Raw genomic sequence first — 14,816 nt, 5'->3', positions numbered from 1 at the left:
AGTTTTCAATAAATAACACAATAACTATAACGACTTTTATTTAATACAAACTTAAAATTATTAGTCTTATCCTTTTACATATATATGGAACATATGTTTATTGGTTTAGTTGAAAGAATATCAGAATATAATTTTCCAACTATTCTACCCAGTATTATGGGTAACTCGGCTTTGAGAGATATGTTTTTGAGAATTTTCGAAAGATTTTGTAAGCTTTACATAAGATTTCTCTCTAAGCGCAGTCTTATACAATAAAAATGATGATCATATAACTAATTCTACATACTAATCTAGCATCTACTCAAACCTCTAGTTGACAAATATAAAAACCTAATCTAAAGCCCGTTACTGAAATGGCGACCTTTTTGTTTTACTTTAAAATGTATTTTACAGTGCACGGACGTGTTTTCATGTTTTTAACACTAAGGGCCTGTTTCACAATGTCCGGATAAGTTCCAAATAAGCTATTTGTTACTTATTTGTAGGATAAACAGTATTTTTGCGTTTCACGACTGTCAGATAGCGCTATTTGTCATGAAATGCCAAGTATCTTATTCGGAACTTTTATCTTTCGAATAATTTATGTGTTGCATAGCTATTTGGCACTTTATCCATATATTACTATTAGGGCCAAACAGGCCCCTCAAAACACTGATATGCAAACAAAATTATATCAAATAGCTCTTAAAACGCTTCTGCGTTGTTGACTTTCATAGAGTGGATAAACTTAACATTCGGAGATTTAGTATGTAATTAATTTAGTCGACTTCAAGTTTTCTGAAGTTTCCTGTTAGGCCTCGCATAGCGTCTCCGACTGCATCAACGCCGGAGCAAGTGTTCGCACCCGCGCGTAGAGCGGAAATGGCGCCCTCTCGCGCCGCTTCGCTGTACATTTCTAGACGCACGGCCATTTTGTCATTTAGAAGTAGAATGTCTCTCTTACTGGCTAGTTCTACTTTCCATAACTCTGAAACGATATTTTATATATTAGTTCGTTAGTGGTTCAATGTATTAGGATATTTTGTGTAGGGTATTATTTATTTTAAAATCGTTAACTGATTCAACTTAATTAAGCTGATTTTATAATCGTTTTTTTAATAAACATTTACTTATTTATTTCATATTAAGGATAAGAATTAGAGATACGACTGAATTCGTTTTGACATACGGGATTTATACATAGGATTAAGTCTCGACTCTGAATCTTACCCTAAAGTCGCACATAGACTAATCTTGATAAATTATCAAAAAAAACTCACCAATCATTTCCTTCATCGGCATAGTTCCACCGTACTCTGACGGTAAGAGACTCTTATCGATTTCTACATCCTCAACTGCAGTGTACAGTTTCACACGCTTTCGTATTTTCTCTGATATTAAAGCCATTCCAAAGTCAAGAGCAAACTTTATGGTCGGGTGTACATTGACGCCGTAAATTTCTTTGTGTCTCATCGGTATAGTTTTCTGTAAAATTTGATACGTTTATATTGACAGCTGGATGGAAAGAACACCTGTGATTTTTATCAGCATTCACTTGCATGAAAGTAAAAAAAAAAGTCCTTTTAGGTCTTGTAAATAATTTAATCAATTCAAAAACTAAACGAAAAAAATGAGTTTTGGTGGCGCGATACGATACTAGAAAATGTATATTTTTTCATTTTTGTATTAAAATAAATTATACATATTAAACGGTTCACATTTATATTTGTGCCTTTTTTTTAAGACCTAATTTATCTAAATTATATATGATCTTGCGTTACCTCTCCATTTTTTACAATCCGTACAGCCTCTTTCGGAGTGAAGAGGGTAAGATGTGGAAAGCTGACTCCAGCACCATCAGCGTAGTGAACTACACCCCTGACCTGGCATTCCTCGTCTTCCATAAGAGTCTCATAACAAATTCCCATCACTCTACACATGTCTTGATTTGTATATTTATAAGGATCGAACACTCCTGTATTGAAAAATAATATAATTAGAGGTGTTTTGATATTTGGTTTTGGGTTCGAATCTGCTTAAATAAATCAGGGTCGAGTGTATCAGGCTCAAACGCGTAAGTAATTATTTGTATGTAACTAACATTATTTATGAAACGATGTGTAATGCCCAGAATCGGTCAACGGTTTCATTATTTTTAATATAATTAATTAAAAATATTGGTACATACATTGTGATTATTGATACCGTTTAGGTCAAATGAAAAATTTAAAAAAAAATAAGGCCTAAGGTCAACAAAAAGTCTCAGCTAAAAGTCGGCAATCGGCTCAGGACTGGGAATGGTGGAAGCTTCTCGTTTCTGAGCAAACCAAATTATAATATAATTTTTGAAGTATTCAGAAAACTATTATTACCTGGTCTATAAATTACGACCCGACGGCCAAGCTTGTCCTTGAAGGGGCTGACAAAAATGTACCTGGAATGTAAAATTTAAGTATAAAGTACATCATTTCATGCTTGGCCTTGTATCAAGTAAACCTTATTAAGCTCGGATTAAGGTGGTTTGCATTAACAGTACGTCAAAAAATGCTGTACTAAAAAAAACATTAAAAAACTAAATTAAATTCGTGTTTCGTGACCTTGATACAACTTCACTTAAGTATTTTGTTTACATTGTCGTAAGTATAATGTATTGGATTAAACTAGTAAATGCGCATTTGTTTAAAAAAGATTGAGGTCAAATCTTTGAAAATATATCAGTATTTTTTAGATCATATCAATCATAAAAATCGTAACGTACATATAATCAAACAAATGAAAAACTGTTTGAACCTATGGCATATTAAATCTTACCCAAGGTCGATAAGTTCCATCATAACAGGTAATTTGTAATCGAGTTGATTGAATGCGATACCCCACGACTGTCGCAATAGTATGTAACGCTCGATAGCCTCCTGAACCATGGGCACGCTAAACTTCTTTGTGCGCAGAAAACGTAGAAGAAAATTTGAATCTGGAACCAAATATGTTTATACAGTGTCGATTCCACTGTTGAGTTCAAAGTGTGTCAGCATTAGTTTTGTATATGTAACGATTCATAAAGTTTAAGTGCTTCAAATTGTAATCGATTCACTTATAAATTAATTTTTCAGTTTTCATAATATAACTGACTGTGCTCTATTATTTTATTATGAATAACAATACAATACTTTATTATAACAATCAAATGAATTTCCCTTTTATTCCATTTCTCTTTCGTTATCATCTCGTCATATTCAGAATATTGTATATGGCCCTATTCTATCAAACTTACGTACCCATTCTGATAGCCATAAATTTTGGATGTTGTTCCAACCAGTTTCTTAGGGCTTCAAGAGCTTGGGATCTGGCGTTTTCCGTTTCTCTCAGCTGCTCCTCAGCAATGGCTTGCGTCTCCGCAGACAGAGGACATTCATATTCGTCCGCAGGCGTAAGATGTCGCTTTGTCAGTCGACGTGACATTGTGTTTATTTATGTCTGAAAAGTTCATAAATAAATATAGAAATAAAATTATTAAGGTGAGCCTCCTGCCCGTTTGCCCCTTGTTCTATATAAAAAAAAACTAAGTTGGATTGTACGCGGTAGATGAATGTTTGTTTCTAAAAACAGAATGTAACTCTTACGCATCTAACGGCTCTATATACCGGGAGCTTTAGTTCTCACAATAACATAAGGTTATATACTTTTCGGAGACCACAATCAATATCAAACCAAGTTTATGCATCAAGTTTTTTATTCCGGGCTCCGGCCAAAATCAAAAATAATAAATATTAAGCGTAAGTGGTATAAGTGGTCTTAGGGCTCGGCAGAATTATTATTGAGAGACAATTGCAATAATTTAGTCATTATAATAATAACCTAGAATGGCGCTAATTGTAATGTACAAGTATCTATAATTTATACTAGTCTAGAAAATAATTTTGCTATTTAACGGAATGAAAACAAAATACGTATATTATTTAAATGCCTACGTATATTATATTATTTATTAAAGTTCCGTTAAAATCTATGTTCTACCTATCATTCATATTTACTGTTCATCGGATAACCATCATGACTTGTAAAATAAATGTAGGAAGGCACAAAGTTTTAGCTTTAACCTAACTTGATCACTAACGCCAATTCGAATAAAAAATAAATCGGAGTCCAATATCTATCTGTCTTGGGCTACTGTATACAAGCCTTAAAGAACGATTTCAACTTCAACAACAACTGTTTCTGATTGTGATCATTTTTTTTACTACAAAAGTATGTGGGTAGCCGTCTGTGCCTGATAGACACCATTAACTCTAAGGCATGTCCGTTTTCTCACAATGTTTTCCTTCACCTTACGAGCGATTGTTAAACGCACACCTAGACTTAATTGGTACACCGCCGTAGTTTTAAAAAACTAACCCGTAACATTATTGTTAGGACGTTACACGTTATAGTATACTATACTCAATATATAGTATACTCAGTTATTATTTTAGCCCGACAGGCTAAAATATTATATAATAAAATTATTTTATATTATTATTAATACAAGTATTATATAATAAAACCCCAAAGTTTTAAACTATCTCAATTCGTTCGTATTCAAACTACAAAAGATCTCGATAAAACGTAAAGCGGTCTGAAATTAGATAATTATGTATATGCTATGACCAGATGCTTATTATGAAAGCTCAATCCATCACCACTCACTCTGAAATTTCGTAAGTCACTTGCAGAATTATTTACTCACATTTTGTATGGAGTAAGAGTTCCCGCCTCGTGATCTTAAGCAAGCAACGTTGTGCAATAAAATAATTTTTCGTTATTACATAACTTGCATTTGATTCTAGTCTGAATTTAACTATTATTATATTTTGTTTTAACTACAGAAAGCAGTTCCTCCTCGTTTGTCATTCATCAATCACAATCATGTTCATTAGATTCTCTGAGTTAAGAGGCTGCAAGCTAGGTTCCCCTATTTTCAAATATATAGTTAATTGTATTTTATTTGACGCCAAATAAAACAATCTTTATAAGTTATTCAAATCCGAGTGGAAGTTTGTATTAAAATCATTTAAGTGAACTGTTAAACGTAATAAAAGTAATAAAATTAAAAGAATGAAAAATATTAAGAAAATATAAGTAGTATTAAAATAATATGTTATAAAAAATAACCAATCTGGATAACAATTATCCCGAATAAATCGCCTTGCATCCTAATTTTATCGCATAGCATATAAAAAATATATTCCATAATGTACTCACTTGTACGAAGAGTAAGTTGCCAGAAAGTCGTCCGTTCACGAGCTGGTTATGAGTAACACTGACCGTTGGTGCAACGCACAACGCTGTTTTGCTTTTTAATGTTGTCTTTGTATAGCTTCGCGGTTACATAGTCATTACCTTTTGATTATCAGGCTATTTCAGCATCCACTCGTGGTTTAGAAAACTCAAGCAAATTAAGGCAATTCTGTAATAGGTTTTAATGGTGGAGCAAGACGCTAACATAAATAAACCCCTATCATAATAGTGTCCCATCTTCATTACAAAATCGACATAAAAGTAAATTTTTGTCTGGATTGTAGGCTGCCTTTAGGTAGGCAGGTGGACTTATTTTCCGCAATTAACATTTAAATTACTTTAATTACTATTATTATTAAATCGACATCATATACAAATTGCTAAGTTTTAAGCTAACTAATACTCGCGCTTAGAAGCAGACAACTCAAATGGTCCAGTCCAGATCTCTTTGAAGAAGGCTTAGAAACAGGAATTAAAGCCATAGGGATGATCCAGTGGCGAATACTGTTTCTTATTTTAATCTATGTATCTACTATATTTTTTATAGATTAAATATACTTTTTATTTAATGTACAAGACGACGCTACTGTCATTAAGAATAACGCAGAATAATGCGGAAGCTAGAAAGTTTAAAAATAACTTCAAAAATGATTATTAAAAACATATATTAATGTAACGATGTAAAGTACACTATATGTTTTTATTACTTTTTATATTAAAATATAATGCGCATTCGTAAATCTTGAGTACATGTAATTTGAATTTGTAAGCTGCATCCTAATAAAAACATTAAGGGATTAATAAATCTTTCTTCGCTGACAAACAGTAAAATATTATCTATATATATAAAATTCTCGTGTCACAATGTTAGTTCCCATACTCCTCCGAAACGGCTCGACCGATTCTTATGAAATTTATTATACATATTCAGTAGATCCGAGAATCGGCTACTATTTTTCAAACCTCTAAGCGTTAAGCGTTTTATTGTTCTGACAAAATTTTTTTGTTTTTATTTTTTTATGATTCCACATACAAATAATACATGCAACCCTACATTTTCATCCTTTTACAATTAATACCTTTTATTTGATAGTTACTAAAAAGGCAGACTAGGGATTAAGAAGAAACGAAGTTCGCCGGGGCAGCTAGTTCTATTATAATAGCAGATATGACGTTCAGCTTTTATACTATAGCGAAAGCAGCATTATAATTCATTTCATTTATGAGTGTCTTGCAGGGGGTTGCAACTGTAAAAACTGTCCGGCAATGGATAACGTGATTTCCAAAGTTGTCCTGATGAAAGTATTAAATAGTTGAACATTATACTATAAGGAACTTAAGGTACTATTTAACACTCCTTTACAGTCACCACAAACAATCGTTGCGCGTAACAATTGAAGTATTACATAAATAAATTAAACTACCATGCTGCAGAAATGGCTTAAATTAAGGTCGAACAGATTTGTATACACTAATTTTAACAATGCTTTGATGCAATAGTATGCATAATGAAACAGTTTGAGTCATTAATCGATTTTTTGGCTGCGAGTTGCATTTTGTTCAATTTGTAACGAAATAAGAAGGTGCTTGGAAGATGGAAGGGTCGCCATGAGCGACCACTTAATTATTTTAAAATTAATTAAAATAGATTGTGAAATCCGACTTTAACTTGAAGAGCATACTTACATGTTTATCATAGGGATACCAAACGTGGATTTCTAATAAGGCGCTAATAAAGAAGACTGGAGTGCGCCAAAGGGCTATAAAGCGTTCTAATCGGCTTAAACCTAGAGACAAAGTAAAAACCGGCGTAACTTAATGTGTCAATGGGCCGGTCTCATTGCCCGTATGACAATATACGTTCTGTTTAAAAATATGTAAAACCTTATTTTTGAGAATTTTGTCAAAATATTCCCAATTCTATTTCAATATACCTGTACACATGGTCACAGTGATGCCAATGAACGGTTGAGTTTATTAATAACAATTTCATATTTCTTTGATGCTTAATATATGAAAAGAAGACTTTATTATTTTAGTCATAAAAATCATATTGTTTTATTTATATCAGCAACTGAAGTCTTACCGATGCTATAATACATCAAATGAGGCCACTGGTCGCGTTTCTTAATATGTATTTAAACTTTATTTATAACGTCGTAGATCATTCTGATTTAAAACGTAATAAAAGTACCATTACCAGCTTTATACTAAAAGTAAAACTAATATACGAACTGCGATTGCTAAGGTGCTAAATTCAAATTACGTGGCAGCGTAAGCTATAGTCGAGGGTAAAAGGCTAGAGACACGCAGCCAAGAAAGATGCAATTTATCCTGAGGTAGTAGTAGTTAGAAGATTCTTTATATAGTTTGACAGTCCATCTACGGTCTAAGTACAAATTTTTATTTTATCATTTGTCGGCTAAAAATAACATTTATAATATTTTTTAATTATTTATAGAGATGACAGCTAAGAATTCCATAACAACTTATAAAACATTTAAAAAATTAATCTGATCTTACTTACTTGATATTTGATGATAGTAAGTAACAAGAGAAGTTACATTGATTCAGTAATAAATCTAGTGTAACCGACATTTTGCTAATATTTTGCAACGGAGAAAGGTACTACGACCCAATAATGTGAAATTACTTAAACTAATTGTAATTTGCATGGAAATATGTCGAAAGTGAGTAAGAAAATCGAATAATTATGGAAAATGAGATGAGTTATGTTATATATAAATAATAAGACTTGCGTAAAATAGTCGATGAGTTTTTAGTATAATTAGGCTATAAATATGCACTGCATTGTTTATTTAGTTTATAGGTTTATTATAAGCAAGAAGGTGCTTGGAGTCGTCGGCAATCATATCCAGGGCTTAGGACACATATCTGGGCTAGAAAGCATTGTCATTGTGTTAAATTAGACATGACGAAAAAGTATTTCTCTACTTTATGACCAGACTTGGCAGGAATTTCTTGTTTTATACGACTAATATTTTTTTAAATACATATATATATATATACTAGCGGATCCGACAGACGTTGTCCTGTCTACACGTCTTTAATTTCAAAATTTCAATTTTTAATAAGCCATTTTGATGAAAATTATTATTCAAATGTTATGACAATATCTAACGATCCAGCACATGGTCACACACGATATAACACAATGATAACAAAACTTTTTTTAAATTTCGAGACAGACTAAAATTAAAATTCGAATATTATTTAAAATTTTACACTGCGATGGTAGCGCCGTCTGTCGGATCCAATGTAAAACATTCCAAAATCAACAACAACTAATAAATTGAAAATTAATTAAAAAAACATTGTCCAGCGGACAAAATTGTGAATCTAAACCATTCCCAGATCCCCTTGAACACGCACAAAAAATTTCGTCTAAATCGGTCCAGTCGTTTAGGAGGAGTTCAGTCACATACACACGCACACAAGAAATATATATATTAAGATAAAATATTATATAAAAAAACTGTTGACAGTAGTAATAAATATCATAAATGTTGCAAGTTGCCGCCAACGCAATGTATAGAGGCAAGTCAACGACACGGCAGAAAAGCGCACTGGGCCAAGGCCATCTTGTCATATTACTTTGTTCTTGATGTTTTCTCGTGTTCCCGTAACATGTCGGATGGGGCATGCTTCGGAATTTAATAAAAATACTGTTTTAACGATTGTCTCAGATGTTTGCCATTACAATAATTATAGATAGTAGACTTAAAACCTAATAGGTTTATTAAATAAGACACCGTTCTAGGACCATCGTACTAAGATTAATTTAATATATCATGCTCTAGACTCGTTACAGGAATCGTGTACATTAAACCTTACCTGGTATAGAGCTGAGTGCATTTGGCTCAGACATATTGTACATAGATTATTACTTACAGTGACCTTTTGAAATTTAGCGTTTAGTCTTTCTCCCATACTAATTGTTTTTACGTTTGCAGTAAGCCTTAAGTCTCAAGTCTGTCTGTTATATCAAAAAAAATCTAAATCATTTATTCAAATTGCTAACACTAAAAAGAGACATTTACATATATATATATATATAATGCCTCTAATTTAACATTTACTAATACTTCTCAAATCATGGGCGTAGAAAGGAAGAGAACATATTATACGAGTACACAGATATTAGGTATAAGATTCAGCATTTAGTCCGACTCCCATACTAATTGATTCTGGCATGTGAACCTATTTATTACATTTCCGTGTTTATAAATAAATTACACAGCCTTATTCTTTATTAGAATTACCATTTGTTAAAAATTACAGTCAAATGTACATATCGTTATAATATAAAAATTATTAATACAATTTTTAGTATTAAATATCTGTTACTTACATATCAGGTTAAATTTATAGAGCTCGGGTGTGTGTTAAATATTATTGAGAAATGTTTTCTCCTAAACCACTCCGGTGTCGAGATCTCACCGGTTGACCTTCACCCACTACACCTTACGTCTTGTCGTTGAAGTGTGTTTTTGGTTTTACTAGTTCAATTATATTTCTATATTTAAAAAAGACATCAAATACCTAAAGACGAAATAAAGATCCTTCATGCTTTAAAAATCCAGAATTTGATGAAACTTGGACGGTTAAGATATAAATTTTTAGATAAATATACTGTAACATTTACGGGTCAAACTGATAACCTTACTTTTTTAAGTCAGTTAAAACGGCGAGCGGTCATTGTACAGTGGATAAGTAACATTTTTAAAACTTAGTAATAACTGTATTAAAATAAACTTACTAACCGGAAATCGTTAACGGAAACCAATTGAAACCTTAAAAAATCATAAGATAGAAATCAATGGTGACTCGTTCCTCAAGACATTTACTCAAAGATGAAAATTAAAGGAACGGGAATGAAGTACTAGAATATTAGATTAATTTTTTTTGCTATAATGAGAGTAGTTCTTAAATTCTAAGTATTGAGATGTTATGATAGAATGACATAATATTGCTTTTAAATATTATTAGATAAGCATATCTCGGAGACGTTTTGCGTCATCATCGATACGACTTGTTGCGGCTAATGATGGACAAAATTCAAGGCAGTACGGACTGGTAGAAGGAAGAACGTACGTGTACCATCATTACATCCGCCGAGGATGTTTTAGAAATACCGCAGGATATGAGGATTTTCAAGTTGTTAACAGTCAACTTTTAGCAAATTAAGTGGCACCAGAAGAAAATTTTGATATGGCTAATTGTGCATTTTTTTTTTAATTTTTACATCTTAAAATGTACCCTCGATTATTACAAAATGCGTTTTTTCAGTCACTAATAATTCAAAAGCGCATCGTAGATAAACCCATACGTTTTATACGTTTCGATTATAACTCATAGGTACCCTCTATCGTATGTAAAAATTCAATACGTTGTGAAGATACAGTCATACATAGCTTATGTATGACTGTATGTTGACTCTGAATTTGATGGTCAGACTTTTGTATTGCTTAATTATATTTATAGACGAGAAGATGGTTTTTTGTGTATATGCCTGTTTCCTCACTTTACTTTTACCATCAGTGTCTATCGTTTACAAGAAAAAAATACATAAAATACGAACTTGGAAAAGGCGCCTTGACTAGGCCAGCACTGCTTTCCAGTATATCGGTAGTAAAATTAAAATGCTAATATATGTAAATTTTAATATAAATGGAAGTATTTTCTACATGAGTCTTTGTATGCTATGAATAAAAGTGTAAAGCACATCAAAATTATTATTAATATGTGGTCTCTGTTTCCAGGGTATTTTTGCATTATCAGCATCTGAAACAAACTTTATTATTATTAAATCACATTCACTATATAAAATATATCACTTTTAGCGGTTAATAGCAAAAAAATGTATCAGATAAAGCACGACTCCAAAAGACAAACAATGCTTATTAGAAGGTTCTAAGTAGACCATGATTACATAACGCGTTGCCAAACGTTATTAAAAATGGCCACAGTGGTGAAGTTTCTCAATTTCTGAATTGTAACATTATATAACGCTGGTAATAGACACCGAGTTATCAAAATTGTTAATCTATAATTGTTTACTTAATTATAGGAATCTGTAACTAAGCAAAAATTAATATATTGCAAGTATATATACCTAGTTGAGCCATAAATTCTGTTACAAATGAAAATAAATGTTTTTTTTTAAATGAAGTTATGTAATATTATTAATATTTATACCTACATATTTATTAGTCTCAGGAAAAAAAATAAAAATAAATATTCTATTTGGAATGACCACCTTTGGCTTTTATACAGGTCTTTAATTTATTTGTCCACGAATCTATGAAATTTCGCCTAATGTCGTTTAGAGATGTCCTCTAAAACTGAACAATATATAATTATATAAATTATAAAGGCTTGAGGACTGGCCAGTCTTCAGCTGTTATAAAGGCCGGAACGGTGGTTTCAAGCCAGGCTTGGGTAGTTCGTGCTTTGTGACCAGATACAGAACCTCCCGCCCGGCATATTCTAAAAAACTGTATTTTTGAGATGTTTATCCAAGACTGTACTTATACATTTTGGCTGAAGTTTCCACTACTACTACAAGCCCCACCAAACTATCACTGACGCAGGGTGATTGATGACTAGTTGAGCAGCTTCTTTAGAACTGTGATCAAACACTATATCATTTTGCTTATTGCAGTGTTCTTCAATCGTAAAAAATTTTTCATTGGGAATGATAATATTTTTGTGCTTTTCACGTGCCTATCGCGACAGAAAGCTTTTTGATCGATTCACCCTCTTTAATTGTGAAGATGGATTTACGGCATGCCTGTACAGCTTCATGTCTTGTTGTCTATTACACGCGACAGAGTCCTAGCGGGAAAATTTATTTCTCGCGTCAAGATTTTTTTGTTTCCTAATGCGGTTTCGACAAATTCTGGCTTCAAAATCCTTTGTAGTTCGCGGCCGCCCCGATCTTTTCTGGCCTTCGACAGACGATGTATCTTCGATGTATCTGTTGATAGTACGATATACGAACATACGGCTGATATCAAGCCTTTGATATGTCTGGAACATGACCGATGACTCCATACCCACTTTGGGCAATGCGATCTCTGCAATTCTACTTTCTTTAACACCCTATTCAGTATTGTAAATTGATAATGTGAAATGGTGCAAAAGTTTTAAAAATAATTTACAAAATCTGATTACAAAATAATTTCAAAAGTTGAAAAAAGAAAAGTTTTTATGTAACAGTATTTATGGCTAGGCTAGTTATGGGTATATGCACAATGTACAATCGGGTTTTTTTTTAACTTTAACACTTATCTGGACTTAACCTGGTAAGATCAGAAGGTAAACCGCCTAAGATACAAGATGTATAGACTCATATCTGTGTCTTTTTCATTTTTTTTCCCGAAAGTAGATTAAATTGATAACCATATCTTTTATCTTATAAGACTCTTAGATAAAATTCTGAAACTTTTCCCATTAGGCCTGCTAAAATATTTTATCCAGAATAGCAAATTATTAAAAAAAATATTTAGCAAATAAATATCGATATCAGTGTAGTCTTAATTTTTTTATTTAATTGTAAGGGTATATATATTATGTAATATCTATTTTAAACACTATTTCGGTACAGTAGATATACTGTCATTACACATATTCCAACAAAAATTATAAAAACAAGTTTGCTTCCTGTTATAGTTATTTATGTATAATTAGGGCAGCTTTACTAGGTTTACTATACTATATTAACAGTATTACTCACAGCCGTATAAATTCGGAGGATAACATCCTGCTGGCCTGGGAAAGAATGATCAGCATAAATGTAAAAGCCACGCAGAAGAACACGACTTCTGACAGCTCAAATTTGGAGCAGAAAATATTCTTAATCGAACTGGAATCCATCTTCTCACCTTAACGAAAGAAAATTATCAAAAATGCCATCGTTGATATTGCCTTGAATAACTTTGGTAGGTCAAGAAAAGGAAGCATTTTCTGCAATGATGAAATGTCTCTGTCTCTTAACACGAACAATACGTAGAGTCAACCAGTTTTTACTAGTGACTTACGCCGTAACCCAATAACCTATCACAATCCATTTTCGACTATCAGAGATAGATATCTTAATCCAAATATTGATAAATGTGTGCTAATAACCAATCGACGGATTGTAATAGCCATCTATCGATACAAGCTATCCATGGTAGGTCGGATCGGTGTATGTGGATAGACCTTTGTATGAAAATAACAGTGCAACTGTGCCAATATCCTATCTTAAGATTTTAAGTTACACCAGATTTTAAAATAATTAAAAAGCTATTTGATATGTTTTAAACATAGACATGTATATTTTAATATTATTTGTACGGTTTTATTTACTCTATTTGGTTTATATTGATTATCAAAATATGAGTGTAAAGAGCGAAGATATTGCATTCTATCCGTCGCCAAAAATGGATTGTCATCGTAGGGTTAGTTTTTTCCTAGTTTGTATTTATATTTATCATTTGTTTCTACGCACTGTTCGCGGTAAGAGGACCGATACCAATACTTGTAGCCCCTCTGCCATTTGTCGTATCGTGTTTTCTAAACACGCAAATAAGTCGTAAAAATCGATCAACCCATCCCATGTCTTGCAAGTTGCAAGAGCAAGGTTCAACGCTGTTTTCTTCTTCCCCCTGAGACAAGAAGAAAACAAAAGTGTATATGGTCACGTATTAAGCCAATAATTTAATGAAAGTCAATAGACAAGCTGTCCAAAGTCAAACGCGTACTGGGTTTCAGAAGTAGATAGTAGAAGATTGGAGTTATAGATGTGGTGCTCGTTTAACAGTCACAGAAAATTTGCAAACGGAATGTTCTTTCGCAAAGCATAAACCCCCCAGAATAATGATTAAAATTTAAGAGACCGAAGACAAAATATATATCATAGATATATAGAAATGGGATGCGATGAGAGTTCTACGTTTATTCTTTCGACTTATGAAGGGTAAGTAAGCACGAGAAACGGTTTTTAATCGAGACCAACTAAAGTTTATTTTAATCACATTTTTATTTACCTATTTAATGTCGTATCTGCGCCTTAGGGATGTTATTAGTGGGTTCGCTGCACCAGTATTTAAATTAATATTTAATTTGTATATGCATATTAAGGGTTTCTATTATTATGTAATTATTTAAGTGCCATGTTAAACTATTGCAAAGGTTTTAAATCCCGTATAGTCAATCTTTTAGTGGTTAGTTTTGACATTTATGTCATTTAAATTATTAAGAAAAATAGAGAAAGAAGTTTGCATTAATATATTAAATCAAGTACATATTTACTCCAGTTGTTTCTTTTATAAGCTTTTAGTAAGTTAGTATTTTTTAAAGGTATGCAACCTAATTCAATGCTATTATTAAGGGCAAATACCCGATAGTTTTTTCTAAAAATAGAGATATAAATCTAAGAACACGGAATTCTTTTCAAAAATAATAAGTCTAATTTATGATTTTTAATTACTTGATTTCTTTGAATTAATATACCTCTTTTTTTCTTATTTTCGTTAAAAGTTAAAATAATACCATCT

General features: G+C 32.1%; 1 protein-coding gene and 1 long non-coding RNA gene across 3 annotated transcripts; both read right to left on the bottom strand.

Moving 5' to 3' along the window:
• Positions 1–21: 21 nt before the first annotated feature.
• On the bottom strand, positions 22–5,340 carry LOC110999982 (alpha-tocopherol transfer protein-like). 2 transcript variants are annotated; one of them, XM_022269294.2, is made up of 7 exons: positions 5,218–5,340; positions 3,255–3,453; positions 2,791–2,950; positions 2,352–2,413; positions 1,761–1,954; positions 1,260–1,464; positions 22–967 (listed from the first exon to the last, which is right to left on the bottom strand). In XM_022269294.2, exons 2-7 carry the CDS (start codon positions 3,436–3,438, stop codon positions 759–761), a joined length of 1,014 nt encoding a protein of 337 aa, XP_022124986.1. In that variant the 5' UTR covers positions 3,439–3,453; positions 5,218–5,340; the 3' UTR covers positions 22–758. The 2 variants fall into 2 exon arrangements, with proteins under 2 accessions (XP_022124986.1, XP_022124995.1); XM_022269303.2 differs by lacking the exon at positions 5,218–5,340 and adding an exon at positions 4,703–4,900.
• A 5,606-nt stretch (positions 5,341–10,946) lies between these two features.
• On the bottom strand, positions 10,947–14,459 carry LOC123690579. Its single transcript, XR_006751187.1, has 3 exons — positions 14,307–14,459; positions 13,013–13,160; positions 10,947–11,058 (listed from the first exon to the last, which is right to left on the bottom strand). It is a non-coding gene; the product is annotated as an uncharacterized LOC123690579 (long non-coding RNA).
• Positions 14,460–14,816: the final 357 nt, after the last annotated feature.

This window comes from Pieris rapae, chromosome Z, assembly GCF_905147795.1.
Source record: "Pieris rapae chromosome Z, ilPieRapa1.1, whole genome shotgun sequence".
NCBI lineage: Eukaryota > Metazoa > Arthropoda > Insecta > Lepidoptera > Pieridae > Pieris > Pieris rapae.
This window is presented reverse-complemented; position numbering and strand designations above follow the sequence as displayed.